The sequence below is a fragment of the Psammomys obesus genome, unplaced genomic scaffold (genome assembly GCF_907164565.1).
Source record: "Psammomys obesus unplaced genomic scaffold, mPsaObe1.curated_primary_1811, whole genome shotgun sequence".
Classification (NCBI taxonomy): Eukaryota; Metazoa; Chordata; class Mammalia; order Rodentia; family Muridae; genus Psammomys; species Psammomys obesus.
In genome coordinates this window covers 773545-793706 of record NW_026595981.1, presented here as the reverse complement: position 1 = coordinate 793706, position 20162 = coordinate 773545, and the positions used below count along the sequence as shown (strand labels likewise).

General features: G+C 44.4%; 2 protein-coding genes across 10 annotated transcripts in view; one reads left to right on the top strand and one right to left on the bottom strand.

Annotated features, from left to right (window-relative positions):
- Smg6 (SMG6 nonsense mediated mRNA decay factor) overlaps nucleotides 1–4931 on the bottom strand; it is a 214469-nt gene extending 209538 nt beyond the window's left edge. The window contains exons 1-2 of one of the 2 annotated variants that reach the window (XM_055620112.1): nucleotides 4691–4931; nucleotides 228–1983 (exon numbers count right to left, since the gene is read on the bottom strand). In XM_055620112.1, the coding sequence (XP_055476087.1) occupies nucleotides 228–1983; nucleotides 4691–4778 (1844 nt within the window). In that variant the 5' untranslated portion in view covers nucleotides 4779–4931. The remainder of the gene's footprint in view (nucleotides 1–227; nucleotides 1984–4690) is intronic. The other variant, XM_055620113.1, reaches the window with a different exon arrangement.
- Nucleotides 4819–20119, top strand: Srr (serine racemase). Of its 8 annotated transcripts, none has more exons than XM_055620122.1 (9): nucleotides 4819–5071; nucleotides 8432–8543; nucleotides 15183–15354; nucleotides 16942–17068; nucleotides 17251–17354; nucleotides 18560–18679; nucleotides 18777–18851; nucleotides 19365–19574; nucleotides 19823–20119. In XM_055620122.1, exons 2-9 carry the CDS (start codon nucleotides 8509–8511, stop codon nucleotides 20036–20038), a joined length of 1059 nt encoding a protein of 352 aa, XP_055476097.1. In that variant the 5' UTR covers nucleotides 4819–5071; nucleotides 8432–8508; the 3' UTR covers nucleotides 20039–20119. The 8 variants fall into 8 exon arrangements, with proteins under 8 accessions (XP_055476097.1, XP_055476094.1, XP_055476095.1 ...); XM_055620119.1 differs by having other exon boundaries at nucleotides 8367–8543; XM_055620120.1 differs by having other exon boundaries at nucleotides 4819–5076.
- Nucleotides 20120–20162: the final 43 nt, after the last annotated feature.

Sequence of the window (20162 nt, the reverse complement as noted above, 5' to 3'; positions counted from 1 at the left end):
TATAAAAATCAATATAAGGGACATCAAATGTAGCTCAGTGGTAGGGCACTTATTCCACAAAGCACAAAACTCCAGGCTTGATGCCCATACCCAAGTGAGGTTGTCGAGGGATAGGGATTCCCGTGAAAGGGAGGACTACTCAGTGGCTTACCCAAAAAGTCTCTACCTCCCTCACCCATAGGAGCCTTATAGCTGTCTATTTCCCTCTAAGCAAGAACACTCAATACCTGAGCTGAGCCATCTTCTCCATGCCCTCAGTGCTGATGCGGTCCCTGGAAAGCAGGTTGCTGAGCTGTAGTTCCTGGTTGTCAGCCACTCGGAGAAACCTATGGAGCTCCTGCTGCTGCATGTTCCGCACGTGCTGCTCTATCTCCTCAGGACTCATGGTACTAGCAGGAAGAGGGCTACATACATACTGTCCTGAGGGAGCAGGATAGCCTGGATAGTAAGGCCCTGGATACATACCATTTGCAGGGCCCACTGGGTACTGCAGAGGACTATAGCCTGTATAGGGGTACTGAGAGGCAGGGCCTGGTGTCCGAGGGTAGTAATAGGGGTTGTCAGAGTTTTGAAATTTATAGTAAGATGCTTGGGCTTGACGTGAATCACCCCAAGACGTAGGGCTGATTTCGTCATCAGTGTCCAAGAAATGGAGCTGGGGTGTCTGGCTTTTCAGAGCAGGCTTCTGATCAGGATTGTTTGGGTCCCATAGTCGGCGGGTCGTGCCTCCACGGCCCCAACTCCGAGATCCCTTATTACCAGATCCAAATAAAAGTCGAGGTCCCAAAGGTGTAGACTCTGGAGAACCTGGTGAACTGACAGACAGAGCAGTATGGGCAGGCAGAATCAGAATGCCACGACCACGACCTCGGAGTTCCTGCTTCGGGTTTTTGAACTCCTGCTTCTCAGAGCCCTTGCCGCCAGTGCTTAGGCCTTTGTCAGACTTCATTCTATCCACATTCTCCCTGGCTGACCTCACCACGGGGGAATCTTTACTCATGGTTTCCGCATCAAAAGTGACACGAAGCGTGCCTCGGTTTTCTTTACCATTGCTTTTCTGTTCACCCTCGCCACAACCAGACCAACTTCTTTCTAAGTGCTTCTTCCTTTCTGAGCTCTTCCTGGGCCCTAATCCACCAGCCTCATCAACTCGGTCCTCATCTAAGGAGTCAGTTGAGGACATAGACACCTGCTTCTTCAGTCGCGGTCGCTCCTTGGTCCGATCCTGGCGCCGGCGCCGACATCCACTATCCGTCAGGCCAGCTCCCTCAGCACTGTTGTTGCTACCAGCTGAGCTGGTACTGCAGGTGCGGTAGCGGTTCCTTCGCTTGTCCGATCGGGAGTACCGCTTTACAGAACCAGGCTTCCCTTGGACAGAGTCATCGCTCACCTTCTTTGTTCCCTCCCCCTTTTCAATCTTTTTCCCCTTTTCTCCCTTGGCAGTTCTTACTCTGTCGTTAGTCTGGTTCTTTTCTATCTCAGTTTTATCTGGTTTACTCAGGACTTCTTCTTTTAAAACCTTCCCCTTATGCTCATCCTCCTCGAGTCTCAACTGTTCCACTTGGTTGAGGATTTCCTCCTCATCTGCCCTGCTAGATGACTCTTTGCTAACAGTCTGCAATCGCCTTCCAGGCTGATAGATCTGCAGGTCTGGTTTCTTTATTCTCTTGATGATTTTTAGACTATGGTCCTCTAGTCCAACAGTCTTTGAGAAAGTCTCCTGTGCTTGACTATTTTCTGGATCTGTAGGACCATTTTGCTGTTGGCTGTCCAATTCCTTGCAAGCCTTAATAAGTTGTGTGTCATTTCCAACAGCAGAAGAATCTCTGTCATTCACAATCTCATCCTTAAATTCCTCACTCCCAGAAGCCTCCTTAGTCTTAGGTCTGTTCCTTAGTCGAGAAAGTCCAGGCTTATAGATTTCCAAATCTGGGCGCCTATTATCTTTGCGCTGCCTGGGCTCCTTTACTTCCTTCATGTTTTCTATTATGTTGACAAGGGGAAACAACACAGAAAAGAAGAATAATGGAGAAGAGAGGGAGGAAAAGTTGTCATTCTAATTGTATAACAACAACAACAACAACAAAAATGAGCAAAAATTACATATCCAAATGGTAATATTGGTAGGCAGGGAAGAATGTTTCTACAAAGGCAGAAATCCATAGAGGCTAAGTATTTAACTGTGTTAGAGTTACATGCACTTGGATTAAGGAAATGGTGGGGGAGTTCATATCTCTTGACCTTCCCAAGTCATATTCATATTCAGATCTCAAAGACCTCAAACACTTCATTATTTCAGAATCAAAGATCTCTAACACATTCAGTCATTAAACTATTCTGTCTATAGGGCCTGTAAGTCAACCCCTTCTTTCTTTTTTGAGTCAGGGTCTCACTATATATATATATTCCTCAAAGACTTCACACCCACAGTCCTGCCTCAGCCATCCAAGCTCTGGGACTGCAGGAGTGTGTCATCACCCCTGGTTTAGTCTTCCTCCTGTGTCTAACATTTTTCTAGGAGGGACCAGGGAATGTGGCTCAGTGGTACAGCATTTGCCTAGCATATAGGAGGCTACTAGCGGCAATCCTCGGCATTGCATGAACATATTTACTGCTATGGATCTATCATATATTATGTCATATTTATTTACTATATCACATATGTAAACATATATTTACAAGTACATATACATTTTAGAAGGGGTATGCGTATCAATCCACAGTCCTACACACTTCTGGGAAAATATCTGCCACTCCAGTGTGTGAACTTGAGCAGGACAAATCCACAACTTTAGAATACTAATACCCAGTCACATACCTCCTACTGAAACAAAAAGTAAGCAGTCCTTTTTACAATCTTCAAATCCACTCATCATCACCAACTCTTTAACAACAACCAGCAGAATCATTTCAAGAAAATACTGCCTAGACTACGGCATTAGAATACTGAGACTAACTGCTACTATGATGATAGAATATAAGAAAAAAAAAGTTCCACTAGGGGTGCTTTTCCTAGGCACCAACCAAAGTATTGTGACATGTTCTCAAAGTACCAAAGAACTAAGGAACTCAAGAATAGTAGAGCCCAGTAAAACCCACGCCTACAAATCCTAGCACTTGGGAAACAACAGCAAGATCAGGAGTTCAAGGCCATGTCCAGCTACAAAGAGTTTGGGGCCAACTTGGACTGTCTCAAAAACAAAGGAAAAAGAAAAGAGAGTAGGGATTCTATAAACCTCACTCCAAGATCCACAAACTTTCTGAATGATAAACAGTTTTTCTGTAGGTATCTGTGGCTTAAAGTGGAGAGACTAAATGTTTAACGAGACAGCGACAGGAAGTGGTGAGAATATTACCCAGTGCTCAAGTTATATACAATCCTAGTTCAGAATTATAATATGAACACAACTGCAAACAAGCTGATGGCAAGTACTTGCGCTCCAGCATCTGTACCCACTTTTTGTTAGTAGGGGAAGGCGGAAGGAAAATAAAGTGAAACTGAAATTTTAAATCAATGCTTTGGAAGTTGGATGTGGTGGCACATGCTTGTCATTCCAGCACTCAGGAGGCTGAGGCAGGAGAATCATCCAAACTCAGGGCCACTCTGGGCTACAAAGTGAGACTCTGTCTCAAAAGAACAACAGTCGTCGGGGCATAGAGGTGCATGCCTTTAATCCCAGCGTTAGTGGGGCAGGGGCAAGTGGATCTCAGTGCGTTCAAGGACAGCCTGGTCTACAAAGCAGTCTGGGGGTGGGGGAGAGGAAAGAAGGAAAGACAACAAAAAGATACTGCTGCCTTGGCAAAAGTTTAGCCTCTCCACCAAACGCAAACCAAGATAAAGCCGTTTAACCTCAGCAGCCTCAGTAAACTTTTAAACTTAGTTTTGAGGCGGAGCCAGGGGAGGTGGTGACTACTATTTTCCAGAGTAGTGACAGAAAACAGCTTGGTTAATCCAATTCAGTTGGCCAATGAAAACCAACCTTACAAATTCTAGCCACAATCCTAGAGAAGGTACCTGCGACTAACTGTCATCCTAAACAACACGAAAGAAGGGAGGTGAGACACTAAAACATTTCTCGCGCTTTTCTGAGGCGTATGGAGACTGGCAAATTAAACATTCTCTCTGACCAGAACTGCTCCCGCACATGCCAAGACCAAAACAAAACAGAGTTAGCTCCCTGAGGTCCTGGATCCCTCCAGTGGCGTAGCAGTGGATGCCTGCCTTGCGGGGGGAAAGTTGAGCAAGGGAAGTCCTAGCCTGTTAAGCCTTTCTCTTCGATGTCCCCAGCTCCTCCTCTCCAACGCGGAACGAAGGTGTACGGAAAGCACACAAACGATTCTTTCGGGAGGAAAACGTCCCGCGGGCCTCTACCGGACCCAGCACCTTCGCCAATTCCTGTCTCCTCAAGACTGGAATTCAGGAGCAGAGATGAGAGGGCTGGAACAGGGGGAACAACCACGGCCACCACGGTGAGCAAGAGGGCGGAGGCAGGGACTCGAGCTGGGCTCGGCCCCAAGGGCCCAAGCGAGCGGGGCCCGTCCGGCACTCGCCGAGGGTCGTCGCCGGCCCCGGCGCACTGTTGGGGGAAGGGGCGGGGGCTCGGAGCGCCGCGGACGGGGCGGGGGAGGAGGCAGAGGGGAGGAGGCGGGGCGGGCAGGCCCGGCCCAGCAGCTGGGCGGTGCAACTCACCTCTGCTCCCGGCCTGCGGAGCCAGAGTGGCCAGGATCCCTCGCAGCTCGGACGCGGAGATCCGCACACGCTCCAGCCCCTCCGCCATCTTCGCGGTGGCTGCTACAGCTGAGGCGACTCCGCCACCGCCGCGCGCAGCCAGGAAACCACGACGGACGGGCGGCGCGCGCTCACCCACTCCCACCCTTTTCCCCGCCCCCTCCTGCCTGCCCTCCCCGAACGACGGTGGCCGCACTGGGAGCAAAAGCTTTCAGCACGTCCAACGAGGGCCATCCCAGAGCGTGCGCTCGGCCCGCAGAGACGGCCTGTGCGCGTGCGCAGAGGTGTAACTCTGGAGGCTCCGCGGAGGATTGGAGGTGGAGGCGCGCGGCGCTGAGGACGGTGAGGTGAGGCGCGGGCGGGTGCGGCTCGCCCACGTCAGGTGGGCACTTGCGTCTAGGGATGCCAGTATTGCTGTGGTGGCCACCGAGGACACCGCTTTTGGTCTGGGGCTCGGGTTGACCGGAGACATCCTACAATCCGGCGTCAGGTCCTTTTAGGCCGAGCTCTCCTTGACAGAGGCCTGGACTGTGGAGCTTAAAGACCTTTTTTTTTTTTTTTTACACAATCTACAATGTATTGACTACCTAATCCAGGTCGTTTAACAAGTCATTACTATGCCCATTTCAGATAAACTGAATCTCAGGGAGTGGAAAAAGTAGATTGCCCCGTGTAATAATTGGTTGTACCAGCGGATCAAAGTCTGGGACAAAGTTCCTCTGTGAGACTTGCTGGAGGGGGTTGTGTGGAAGTAAAACAGAAGGAAATTATTGTTCGACCTGGGATTTTCTGTAACACTAGGAATTTTTTAAATTACTTTTTAGAACTCAGGTTAATTTTTCCCACTCCCATATTCATGTCTGGTAGAGGTGGCTCATTTCTATATTCACAGTATATAGGGGCAGGAGGATTGCAAGTTCAAGGCCAGTCTGGCATCATAGCACATTTGAGGCCAGTCAGGGCAACATATTAGAAAACTGTCCCCAAAAGAAGAAACAAAAATTAACTAGACTAGAAGATTGGTACTTTAGCCTCATTGACAATTAATACCTATTAAAAGCTGTGGGGTGGAGAAACTTCCATCCAAAGATTGCCTCTCTCCAGCTGTTGCCCCTTCCCTGTCTCACACAGTCCATTGGACCTATAGACCATTAAAAAAAAAAAAAAATAGTAACCAATTATGTCTTGATCATAGTATGAAATACTTGATCCTTCTAGAACTCATTCAGTTCCTGTAAGTGCCAGCTACTTCATCCAAAGAGAAAGACAGTGACTGGGGAATATTTCAACAGCCCAAAAGAAGGTATAATTAAAGTGACGAGAACAAATAGCAGCCTTTGACAAAAGATTTGAGAGAAGTGGAAATACAAAAACTGGCTTGAGATCCTGGCATTATGGCACATGCTTGTAACCGCAGCATTTGGGAGGAAGATCAAACTTTAAGGCTGTCCTCCACCATTGAGTTCAGGGCTGAACCAAAGTACTGACACCCTGTCTCCAAAACATTAGCCAGACATGGTAACACGTGCCTATAATCCCAGTGCCAGTAATACAGGCAGGAGGTCTCTTCAGGTTCAAAGCCAGCTTGGTCTACATAGTGAACTCCAAGCCAGCCAGCACTATAAAGTAAGACCTGTCTGAAAACAAAGCAGCAGGATTTTCTTAAAACCCTGATTGAAGCTGAATGTGGTGTCACATATGTCTAACCCTATGGTTCTGCTTGCTTAGGCAGGAAGATACAAGAGTTCCCAGCTAGCCTAGGCTGTACTGCACACACACCAGGTGCAGGCAACACGTGGAAAATGGAAACAAGAAGATCAAGAGTCCAGAGTGTAAGGTCATCCTTGGCTATGTTCCATGCCAGCCTGCTTGCACATTAAACAAACCGATTAGGTGCTGGAATTCAGCAGTTACACTGGCTGCTCTTCAGGGGACCTAAGTTCCATTCCCATTACCCACATGGCAGCTCACAACTATCTATAACTCCAGTCCCAGAAAATCCAACATTCTCATGGCCTCTGAAAACACCAGCCACACTTGTGCTACACAGGCATGCACGCAGACACACACCCATGTACATTAAGTAAATAAATGAAAGGCTGGGATGTACCTCAGGTGATATGCTGCATGCCTGTAATTGCAGCACTAGTGAGGTCAAGGCAGGAGAGTCAGGAATCGAAGATCATCCCCGATCATATAGTTAGCTTAAGGCTAGATCCTGTTCCAGTACATTTATAAAGTAAATATCTAATAAGATGGCTTCATCAGTAAAGCATTTGCTACACAAGCATAAGGACCTGAGTTCGATCCCACATCTGCTTAAAAAGCCAGGAATGGTGTATGGGTTTGTAATGGAAGTTCTGGGAAGATACAGATGGATGAACCTCTGAGGCTGGCCAGCCAGCTTTAATCAGTTCCCAGTAAGAGACTGTTGTAAAAAAAAAAAAAAAAAAAACTGGCATAGTGGTGCACACCTGTAATCCCAGTAGTGCTCAGGAAGGCAGAGTTAGGTGGATCTTTGTGAGTTCCAGGCCAGCCTGATAACAAAGTGAGTCCAGGACTGCCAAGGATACAAAGAGAAACCCTGTCTCGGGGAAAAAAAAACAAAACAAAACTTATATCCATGGTGAATAGCTCCTGAGGGAAAACACCCTCACCCAGGGTTTATTCACACTTGTGTGCACACACATACACGTGTACACTTGAACACCTATGAGCAAAAATAAGTAATTCAAAAACTAGATATTGGGCTTAAGAGATGGCTCAGAGGTTACAAACAGTGTTGCTTTTCTGTGGACTTACCAGTTCCCAGCACCCATTTAAGGTGACTCACTACTGCCTGTAACTCCAGTTCCTAGTGAATAGGACGCCTTCTTCTGGCCTCTACAGGCATGTGTACTCGAGGAAGGAAAGAAAAAGGGAAGGGAAGGTAAGGGAGGGACTGGGCGTGGTTGTGCACACCTGGGACTCAGAGGCAGATGGATCTCTGAGTCGGAGCCCATCCTGCTCTACATAATGAGTTCCAAGATATCCAGGGCTACATAGAGGGCCCCTGTCTCAGCAAAACTTTAATTATTGTATGTGAGCTCATATGTGTTGGTCAGAGGCCAACCTGCAAGAGTCAGTTCTCTCCCTCTACCTTGTGGGTCAGGGAGTGGAACTCGGGTTGTCAACCTGGGCAGCAAGTGCCTTTACCAGTTGAGCCATCGCTCCAGCCCTCATCTTTTTCTGAAAACTGCCTTTCACTACTACTCAGAAGTTTCTTTTGTCGCCTCCATCATTTCTTCCTAATTAGGCTGCTATTTTCCTTCAGAGGCAGAAGATTGACGTAATCATACTATTTGTTCACATTGTCATTAACAAGGCCTCTCTCATTTTATCTTTTTTGCTCATTTCAGTTTCCAGTCATCTTTCATCACTCCTTCTTTAGTGGCTTTGATGTGTTGGGTATATGTCCTTAAATACACATATATCTTTGCATAATATATAATGTTTTATATATGTATTTTAAATGTACATAATTGATGTTGTGTTATAGATCTCATTCTGTTTCTTTTTCATGTTTTCATCAATACTTCTATTATGTAATATTTTCTAAGTAATCTTATACCTTTTGCCATACTGGGCCTGGGCCAAGATGGGTCAGTCAAAGTCCTTACCCAGAATTTTTTGAACTGAAATTGAGAGAAAGTCCCTCTTCAGTGTGGAAGCCATAAAATGTAAAACACAGGAGCTTTCAGCAGCCATGTGTCCTGCCCTACGGAACCAGCTGGCCTGCTATGAAAAGGAAGCCAACATGCCAAAGGCAGCAGAGGTGAGAAACTGAGTGAGAGTCATGGAAGCTATCCAGCCCCTGATTACAGTTGTTGCTAAAGCTCTGTGTCCCCCGCAGTAGTTCATTTGACCCTTCCTTGGACTCTATAAGCCAGTGAACCTGGACACCCTCATCCTTTCCCTAAGCTACTTCAAACTGAGGTTCTGTCACTTGCAGACTGTATTAGTCAAGATTTTCTAAAGGAACAGAACTGATAGAATGAAATATGTATGTATATAAAGGGAATAGGCTGTGGTGGCCAGTCCCATATTGGCTGTTTCTTGGCAAAAAAGCCAAGAATCTGGTAATGGTCAGTACATACTCTGTTGGAATTCTAAACAAGGAGATTCTAGTTTCAATGAAGGAATACCTCAGCAACACGATAGATGAACTTGCCAGCAAGAGTGAGGGCAAGCAGTCAAAAAGCAGAAGCTTCCTTCTTTCATGTTTTTTTCTGTGGGCTACCACATAGGGATGGCCAAGATTTTAGGGTAGGCTGTCTTCACTTCAGATAATCCAATCAAGAAAACTCTTAGTCAAGAAAGGAGATTAGTCATCTTACACTCTACACGGGTAATTATAACTGCTACTATCTCTTTTTTTAAATTTGTTTCAGCTGTGGTAAAATACACATAAAATTTATCATTTAGTCATTTTTAGGTGTATGTTCTTTGTTATTGTTTAATGTACCCTGTTCTATACCCATTAAGCAACCCTCCACCGCCTTAAACCCCAGCCCATCAACCACTCTTCTTTCCTGGAATCTGACTTCCTTAGGTACCCCACATAACTGGGATCATGTAGTAGGTATCTTTGCAAACAGCCCATTTCCCTTTAGCATAATGTCTTCAGTGTTACAACACATTAGAATTTCCTCCTGTTAAATATGAATCTTCCTGGGGAGAGATGGCTCAGAGGTTAAGAGCACTGGCTGCTCTTTCAGAGGACCTGAGTTCAATTCCCGGCATGCACGTGATGGCTTATAACCATCTATGATAAGATCTGGTGCCCTTTTCTGGCATGCAGGTACACATCATTAGGACCAATTAAAATGATGCACACAGCAGATTTTATATGAAAGAGGTTTATTAGATGGAAATGAAAGGAGAGAGAGAGAAGGAGAGAGCGAGACATGATGGGGGAAGGGGGGGCTGTCCAGACAGAAAAGGGGAGAGGGCAAGAGAGAGACAAAGTGGCGGGTTGGTCCTTTTTAAGGAGCAATGTAACCATGCCTGCTGGTTGTGGCTACCTGGCAGTTGACACATGATGACATTATAGGTTGCTAGGCAACCAGAAGCAGGTTGGCTAAATACTAACATTCCTCCCTTTTTCTATAATTAAAAAATGAGGAGCTTGGGCTGCTTCTCATGAAAGGCAAATTAAACTTTATAAATTTAGGTTCTTTGGAAGCAGCTCTTAGTTGCCATGCAAGGGGGTAAGAGAGAAAAAAATAATAGCAACAAAATGTCCAGATTACATGGTCAAGAAGAGGAGAGGAAGTCCCTGCCCTGGAAAGTTCAGGGTAGAGAGTTGCCAGCCACGCAAGGCAGCAGGTAGGGACTGAAGAATGTTGGGAGAACCTTCTACTGCTTGTCCTGGGCCTGAAGCACACCATTCCAGCCTTTTGTTAATTTTAAATGAATAAATAGATTCTCTTCTAGCTACTTCCTGCTGACACTGGCGACGCCGTCGGGAGGTCAAAAGGCTGAAATGCTGGCCAAGTCCAGAAAGAACAGGCTGTTTTGATGCTGTGCAGGGTCTGTGAGAACATCCATTGCTGAGAGGGAAGGTGCAGATAGAAGTCTGTGAGGTCAGAGTTGAACACCTGTGGTAGCTGCTTTGATGCTGTTGTGGATATAGGAAACACCTGGGTCTGGCAAGATACTGGAACATAATTATAGGCAGAAGACAAAGTTAAGTAGGTTATAGAGGAAATTTCTTTAGGTGAACATTTAAAACTTTTGGGAGAGCGAACAGAGGTGGAAGGTTTGGATCAAAAAGGCTTGAACATGAGAACCTCCGTTTACCCAATCAGTGGCAGTAATTAAAAAGGCTTTGCTTTGGATCTGTATCTAAGGAAATTGACTCCAAGTTTGGTTACTATGGCGTATTAGATGAGAGGCCCTTAGAGTGGGCACTAGGTGTAGAAGTCTGAAATTGTCCAGAAGACATCTCCAAGAGAATCAGGAGGAACAGACAAATGGACTATTCCCATTGGGCAGTTAGGAGTCAGTGACCTGTCAAGTTGTCTCAAGAGCAAGGTTTGACTCAGTAGAGTAGTATGACACAGTCTGTTCCAGCAGCTCATCAGCATTGGCCAGAGACCAAGGGCACAGTTGCCCGTAGCAGACATGGTTTACCTAGCTAGGATTTTCATAGACAGTCAAGAAAGGTAGGGAGAGAAACCTCCGGTAGAGGGAAAATCTTATCTAAGGGAGAAGGAGGTCCTAGATGAGGGGTTTGGATGTAGGTTGGCGAGAGCGATAGGAAGCGTTCGTACCAACCAGAAGTGAAGACTCACCAAATGGCTGGTATTGGGTGTATGAATGTAGAGTTGGTAGCCAGGAATTGACACCAACCAGAAGACTCAACAATCAGCTGGTGTTGGATGTAGGAATGTAGCAGTCAGGTAGCCAGGAAAGGGAAATCCCAAAACCAGGGAAAGGGGAGGAATCCCACCCTCTGAGATAGTCAATAGGTACAGTACTTATCTAGAGCCAGTTGACCTGAGAGGTGGATTCAGATGGATTTTCTGTAGCTTGCAAGAATTACTTTTAAGTTTTACAAAGGAGATAAAACTTTAGACATGTTAGCATCACAATTGTAATCTGCACTGAAATATACATTGTAGAAAAGGCAATAGACATACACATTTGTGTTAATAGCGTAAGTATTCTTTAAGATGAGCTCTGAAAAAGCAGAAGCCTTTCATGAAATACAAGGGACAAAAGCTCACTTGATCTTAACCTTTAGTATAAGTTCACATTACGGAGATTTAAAATCTTGAGCTTGGAACCATGAGAGTGGGTGGTACAGTGGGATGTTTTGTATTAGAGCTAATTAATAAATCAGAGCTCTGTCGATAAAGTCCAAAGCTCTGGACAGTCAATTTAACAGTAGCATAGCAACAGGAGGAAATATTAAGCATTTTTACCAAGATAACTTAAATCACCTTAGACCTTGCAACCTTTATAACTTGCATTTACCAACCTTAAAACACTTTCTTAGACCCTCAAACAACATTTTTCTTAGGCTTCTGTATCTATTTATTTACTATGAGACATAGGTGAGTCTGTTATGAACATTTATTGTCCTTTAGCTAAAGGGATGGTAAAAGGTTCCATCCGAGGCCTGTTTCTTGAGTCTGTGGGGGACACACTTTAAAAGTAAGATAACCTAGTAAAGTCTCATTACATGATAAATATGCAAAAATCTTCATATATATTCTCAGTAAATATTAAAATTTCATGGCAGGGGCTGCAGAGTTGGCTCAAGAGTTAAGAACACTTAGTGCTTTTCCAGAGGACCTAGGTTTGATTCTCAGCCTCCATAACTCCAGTTCTAGAAGATCTGATACCTTCTTCTGGTCTCCATGGGCACCAGATATACCCATGGTACACATACAAACACCAAGACAAAACGTTGATCCTCATAAATTGATATATATATATATATACACACACACACACACACACGTGTGTGTGTGTGTGTGTGTGTGTGTGTGTGTGTGTGTGTGTGTGTGTGTGTGTATAATCTAGCAGGGGCTGGAGAGATGGCTCAGAGGTTAAGAGTACTCACTGTTCTTCCAAAAGGTAGGTCCTGAGTTCAATTCCCAGCAACCACATGGTGGCTCATAACCATCTATAGTAAGATCTGGTGTATAGGCAGAATGTTGTATAAATAATAAATAAGTCTTTTTAAAAAAATGATCTAGCAGACTGGAGAGATGGCTCAGTGGGTAAGACACTTGGAATGGAGCCTGACAACCTAAGTATGCTCTCCAAAACCCACATGGTGGGAGAAAGGAACCAACTCCCAAAGCTGTTTTTTGATGCCATGGCATGGGCACCCACCCCAACACACAGGGAGAATGAAATTTAATAAATTATAGTGAGCCAGGAGCTTGGTAGCACATGCCTTTAATCCCAACATGGAGGCAAGTGGATCTCTGAGTTCCAGGCCAGCCTGTTCTACAGATCCAGGACATCCATCCAGGGCTACTCAGAAAAACCGCCTCAAAAAACCAAAAGATAAAAGCAATATAGCCAGCAGAAGTGAATGGACATCCTTTAGATATTGTCAGAGTATGAACTGATAATCAGCTTGCAGTAGGCATCACATGTCACAAGACTGACAAATTGCTGCACTAATATGACACTTCAGATGTTTTAGAACAGTGCATGCCTTTAGATACAGTTACGAAAACTGAAGAAACAGCCAAATGAAGCAAGAAAATGTTTTTTAATATGTAACATATGTTTTGGAAACATAGAAAATGATTTATTTAAATGGTGCTAAAGCCAGACACAGTACTGTAGCCCTGAAATCTTAGCAAGTGGAAACTAGAAGCATGATTATCAGGATCATATTCTGCTACATGATGAATTTGAGACCTGTCTGAACAAATGAGACTTCATCTCAAAAAACAAACTAAATCAACAATGAAAAAGGTAGGACTGAGCTAGGTATTGTGGCCCAGACCATAATTCTAAGAATTGGGAGGCCAAGGCAGCAGACTGCTATGATTTCAAGGACAGCCTGGTCTACACAGTGAGTTCCAAGCCAGCCTGGGCCACAGAAGGAAGACACTTTCCCAAAAGAATAAGCATTTAACAATACAACCAGACTTGGCAGCACATACCTGAAAGCCTAGCATTTGAAAGATGGAGGCAGAATGGTCAGAAATTCAAGGTTACCAAATTCAAGGTCACCCTAGCCTACGTGAGACCCATCTCTAAAGAAAACAGAATCTGTAAACCAGATATGTTGGCACATGGCTGTAATTCTGGCACTCAGAAGGTGGAAACGAGAGGATTGTGGGTTTAAGGATCATAGCCTGGTTTACATGGCAGAATTTTCCACCATTCCAGACGACTTGTTTAGTTTCCAGCATCCATAGCAGGCAGCTCAACAGCACCCCAGGAGATCCAGCGGCCTCGGTGGGCACAATCATAGTCCATGCTATGCACATATTTGTTCACATAGATGTGTAAACAGTTTTAAGTCAGGCAGTGTGGGGCCATGTGCCTTCAATCCCAGGATTTGGAAGGCAGAGGCTGCTGGATTTGCATTCAAGGCCAGCCTGGTCTACAAAGCGAGTTCCAGGACAGCCAAGGTTACACAGAAAACCCCATTTTTTTTTTTTCAAAGTAACTTCTGTTCATTTATTTAGTCAGCCTCACTGAATAGCTCCAGCTAACCTGAAACTTACTATGTTGACCAAGCTGGCCATGTACTCACAGAAATCTGTTGGGAGTGGCTGGTTTGCCAGGTTGCTTTGGTATTTAGACTTTCACCCTGGCCTTCACTGGCGTCAGTGATAAGCTACCAAGTCTATCTCCTTTTGTTTGAGACAGCAGGTGGGATGTCTTGTCAAGGTGACATGACACCTTTGTCTGACTTCCTTGCGAATTCATTCATTTTACTGAGGTGCTTTTGCTCTGACTTAAAAAGGGATTACTGGACTAAACCAGGCGACGTTTTTCTACTAGAGCCCTCTCAGAAAGATCCCATGTGTAGTGTGTTGGCTTATTAATTTTTCTTTCAATCTTCACTCCCAACTCAAGAACCATTTCGACTTTGCCAGCTGGCTCCTGCAGAGATCCACCTGCCTCTGCCTCCAGAGTGCTATGATTAAAGGTGTGTGCTACCATTTCTGGGTGGGTGGGTGGGTGGGTGTGTTGGCCATCGTGCCAAGGCACATGTGTAGCAGGTCAGAGATCAGAGGACACTTCTCTTCTTCCATCATGTGGGTCCTGGGGATCAAACTTAGATCATCAAGCCTACCAGGAAGTACCTTACGCTGCTGAGCCATCTTGCCAATCCCAGTATTTGTTAATTTTTGTTTTTTTGGTTTTTTGAGACAAGGGTTTCTCTGTGTTGCCTTGGCTGTCCTAGAACTCCCTGTGTGGGCCAGGCTGGGATTAAAGGCATGTGCCACCACTGCCTGGCTTTGTTAATTTCTAAACTGAAAATTTAAGCCAGGTACAACGGCATACTCGAATAGTCCAAGGAATCAGAAGGCTGTGACAGGAGGATCCCTTGGGGTTTATACCAGCCTGGACAACATAGTGAAATTTGAGCTCTCAAAACAAAATAGCAGGTATAGAGGCACAATCCTTTAGCCCCAGTATTTAGAAGGCAGGTGGATCTCTGTAAATTCAAGGCCAGCCTGGCTACACAATGATGAAAAGATACATACCTATAGCAGTGCCAAGAGGCATGAGTGGGGACTGAAAGCCTCCGCTTCCATAGGCACAAGAATACTTAAGGAAGTTCCTCTCTGAACAGAAATTCAAAATGCTAGTAATGGGAACAGTTCCACATAGCACTACAGCCCCCAAGGTGTTCTGTTCCAGTGTTTTAAATAAACATTGTTTGGACAATGCTTTGACCCCTTGCCATGTTCCTGGGTTTCAGAACCATGTGTGCTCAGTACTGCATCTCCTTTGCTGATGTTGAAAAAGCTCATAGCAACATTCGGGATTCTGTCCACCTCACGCCGGTGCTAACAAGCTCCATTCTGAATCAAATAGCAGGCCGCAGTCTTTTCTTCAAATGTGAACTCTTCCAGAAAACTGGGTCTTTTAAGGTAAAAATGATTTATGTTTTCCAAATCTGTTTGTCTTTTTGCAGCTAAAAGCAACAGGTGCACAAACAGGTGGTTTATGACATTGGATATGCCACTTTGACAAATCTATAACCCCTTATAACTGTGGGCCCATGAATATGTCTGAATAAGTTAAAGGTGTAGACCACCATACTTGGCCATATTTTTGTAAGCTGTACAGTGTTTTTGTATTTTAGGAGAAGGATCAGGAATAAGGTTGTCCGTGGTTAAATAACAAAGTCAGTGCCAGCCTGAGCCACATGAAACAGTCTTTAATCTTTTTTAATCTACAAAGTAAAGCAGTTATAATAATCTAATTTACTCTTATGAATAATACTTGGGGCTGGAGAGATGGCTAAAGGTATAAGAGCATTAGGTGTTTCCAGAGGATATTGATTTAATTCCCAGCACCCACATAGCAGCTCACAACTATAAGCAAAACACCAATGCACATAAAAAAAAATAAAAAGAAATTTTAAAAAACTTTTTTAAAATTTTATGTGCATGTGCCTGCATGCATGTCTGTGTGAAGGCATCAGAAAACCTGGAATTGGAGTTAGTGACAATTTTGAACTGCCATGTGTGTGCTGGGAAGTGAACCGGGTCTTCCAGAAGAGCAGTCAGTGCTCTTAACCACTGAACCATCTCTTCAGCCTGAGAATACTCTTTAAACTCACCGTAGTTTAGGTGTACAATGTTTAGTTTACAGTACCACGTAACAGTGTCTTTAGATCACCCCAGATCTACCTTCTGTCCTGCAAAACAGTCACTAAATGTTTTTGATTGTTTATGTATATGAGAGCTTTAGCTGCTTGTACACCTGCATGACAGAACAGAGCATCAGAATCCATTATAGTTGGTTGTGAGCCACCATGTGGTTGCTGGGCATTGAACTCAGGACCTCTGGAAGAGCAGCCACTTAACCACTGAGCCATCGCTCTAGCCCCACACTAAATGTTCTTTATAGCTAGGTATGTCAGCTTATCCCTGTAATCCAGCACATGGGAGATGACTGCTGTGAGTTCAAAGCTACCCTGAACTACATGGTTAAGTTCTAGGCCAGCTAGGGTAACACAGTAAGACTCAGTCTTAAAACAGAAGTTGGGGTGGTGGCCAGAGAGACGGCCCAGAATTGAGGGGCACCTGTTCTTGCAGAGGACCTGGGTTTCAAGTATGCACAGAGAGGCTCACAACTGTCTGTACCCCAGTTCCAGAGAATCCAACAGGCTCCCACATCGTGCACATGCATGCATGCAAAGTGTTCATACACATAAATCTAAAAAACCGGGAAAAATGCCCTGTGTAAGTATCTCACTTTTTACTTTTGTATTTTCTACTAAGACAAATAGCATTGCAATACAATTGCCTATGTAGTAATGCTCAGTATTTCTAACATGCTTCAGTTTATTATTTGGAAGCAATAGGCTCTATTATATACCCTAGGTACATTCAGCAAGCTATTGTGTAAATACTCTCTACAGTTTGCACAATGAAACAAGTGAATGCATGGCTCTGAACATATCCCCATTGTTAAATGGTACACCTTTGATAGTTCACCATCTCTTCCAGATTCGAGGTGCCCTTAATGCCATCAGAGGCTTAACTCCTGACACTTTGGAAGGGAAGCCCAGAGCTGTTGTTACTCACAGCAGTGGAAACCATGGCCAGGCTCTCACCTATGCTGCCAAACTGGAAGGTACTTCGTTTTCTCGGGGTACAGAATAGTATCAGAGGGTTGGGAAAATACCCTAATTCGATAAGGTGGGTGACAGCTGTGGGAAGTAAGTTTCCAAACGAGTCCCTGTATGATCATAAGCAAAATGATCTGTTTCTATCCTTGGCGGTCCTCATACTGTTGAATCATTTCTTCCCTTTCAGGAATTCCTGCTTACATTGTGGTGCCTCGAACGGCTCCCAACTGCAAAAAACTGGCAATCCAAGCTTATGGAGCCTCTATAGTGTACTGTGAACCAAGTGATGAGGTAAGGAGGGAACAGTGTTCAGCATCACTTAGTATCTTCATTTGACTGTCTACCTCCCTTACTGGATGCTTCATCTTAGAATGGCCAACCTTTTCCCTATCCTTATTTGATGGCATTAGTCTCAATGTAATGCAACTAAAGCCAGACATGCTTATTCTAGCACTCAAGAGTTTGAGACAGAATGGCAAGATCCAAACCAGCCACACTACACAGAAATATTATCAAGTTTTAACAGCTGGGTATGATTGCTGCATGCCTGTAATCTCAGCACTTGGGAAGTACAGGCAGGAAGATCAAGAATTCAAGATCATCTTTGGAACACACATTCTAAGGCTAGCCTGAGGATCTGAACTACATGAAATCCTGTATTAAAAAAAGCCAGGGACAGTGGCACACGCCTGTAATCCCAGCATTCAGGGAGGCAGAGGCAGGCAGATCTCCGTAAGTTCAAAGCCAGCCTGGTCTACAAAGTGAGTCCAGGACAGCCAAGGCTACAAAAACAAAATCACTGATAACCTTCCAAACACCACATCCAGAAAGATCTGTCCTTTCTTTTTAACACACACACAAACATGTGAAAATGTAATCAAAATTTTAAAAAAAACCAGAATGTTTACAGTTCTTTTTAACAGCCTCTTCCATTGTCACCCTGATTCTGTGCAACATCAGTTCTCATATTCGAAGTATCCTCATTTGTCTCTGCTTTCACCCTAGCCCTCCAGTGTTTTCAATAGCAACCACTGTCCTTTTAGCCTGTCAACCTAAATCCTCCTAGTTTTCCACCTCCCAGCTTTAAGGGCTGTTTTGGTTTGGCGCTTTGTATATACTAAGCAGTCACTTAAAATATCAACCACCTCGTCCTTAGAATGATCTAAGGCCTAGATGAACTACACCATTTCATCTTTCTGTCTAATCTACTGTAATTTCCTCTCCCTTATCAGTTCTTCACAAAGACCAAATACTTCTACCTTGTACACTTTGCACTTCATTCTTTTAAAGATCCGTATCTTGTTCATGTCATATAGAGGCCCCTCAGTCACACCTTGAAAACCATTTTTTCTCACAAGTACCCAAGCATGTTTATTTGCAGCTACTCTCCTGAGAGAAATATGAAAATTTCTTTCTTTGAAATGTTAAGTGATTGAACTTTTGGAGAAGTGAACTCACTGTAAGTCAAGCAAGTTACATTAATGGTACTTTTTTAGTCCAGAGAAAAGGTCTCTCAGAGAATTGTGCAAGAAACAGAAGGCATCTTAGTCCACCCCAACCAGGAGCCTGCAGTGATAGCTGGACAAGGGACAATTGCCCTGGAAGTGCTAAAGCAGGTAAAATGGCAGTTCTACTTACCTACTAGGAAAGTGGTTTTGCCATAATTGTATGTACACATAAAACTTAATTGACCTATTTATATTTCTACTGAAGGTTCCCTTGGTGGATGCGCTGGTGGTTCCAGTAGGGGGAGGAGGAATGGTTGCTGGAATAGCCATCACAATTAAGGTGAGAAAGCAGCTTCTAAACAGTTTCCTGGATAAGGGACACAGAACCCTAACCATCTTTCATGGCCTTCTCTGCCTCACTGTCCTTTTCATCTATGATGCCATAAAAGCAGTTGCAATGGACACTGCTCAACTACACAGGTGAGCTGTTGAAGCAGAGCTGCTCTTCCCGAGGATCCTGGTTCAACTGCCAGCACCCACATGGCAGCTCACAACTATCTGGTCTGTAACTCAAAGTCCAGTGATCTGATTCCCTAACATATCAGTTACAATGGCAGCATCCTCACTTCTTCCCAAGTCCACCTCACAATACTATTGCACCATTCCCAAACTTCTGGAACCAGTCATAATCTAGACAAGCCACTTCATCAGATACAACTTTTATTAAAGTGCTTTTATTTGCATTTTGGACATCAAATGAAAGACCCTTTTAACACAAAAATGTTAGCCATCAAGCCTCCCTTAGGTACACAGGCAAAGAATGTAATTGTAAAGCCTCTGTTCCTTTCCCCAGGCCCTAAAGCCTAGCGTGAAGGTATATGGTGCTGAACCCTTGAATGCAGATGACTGCTACCAGTCCAAACTGAAAGGAGAACTAACCCCCAATCTTCAGCCTCCAGAAACCATAGCTGATGGTGTAAAATCAAGCATTGGCTTAAATACCTGGCCTATTATAAGGGACCTTGTAGATGATGTCTTCACTGTCACAGAGGATGAAATAAAGGTAAGTCGTGAGAAAACAGTGAGCCTAAGAAACTTATGAGCAGGCAATTCACTTATCCAGATGACCTGTGACAGGTGCAAACCCTGGCAAGAGCAGACTTTGCTGAGTTGTAGAGGCATTTTATTAGTAAGCCCATACTCTTTGCAACCAACCCAAACACCGGTTTCATTTGGCATTTAGAACCTAACCTACCAGACTCTGGCTCCATTTCTTGCTTTATTAACCCTTGCTCCTTTCTGTGCCAACAGTATGCAACCCAGCTGGTGTGGGAGAGAATGAAGCTGCTCATTGAGCCTAGTGCTGGTGTTGGATTGGCTGCAGTGCTATCTCAGCATTTCCAAACAGTCTCTCCAGAAGTAAAGAACGTCTGTATTGTACTCAGTGGTGGGAATGTAGACTTGACGTCCCTAAACTGGGTAAAGCAGGCTGAAAAGCCAACTCCTTACCAGACTGCTTCTGTTTAAATCCATGGAAGAAATAAGAATGTCACTGTATGAAAATGTTGTTTTCCATCTTCCCTTTTAAAACTATTTTCAAAATCCTAATGGAGAAAAGTCTTTCAGTAAGAGTTTGGGGACCAAGTAATGG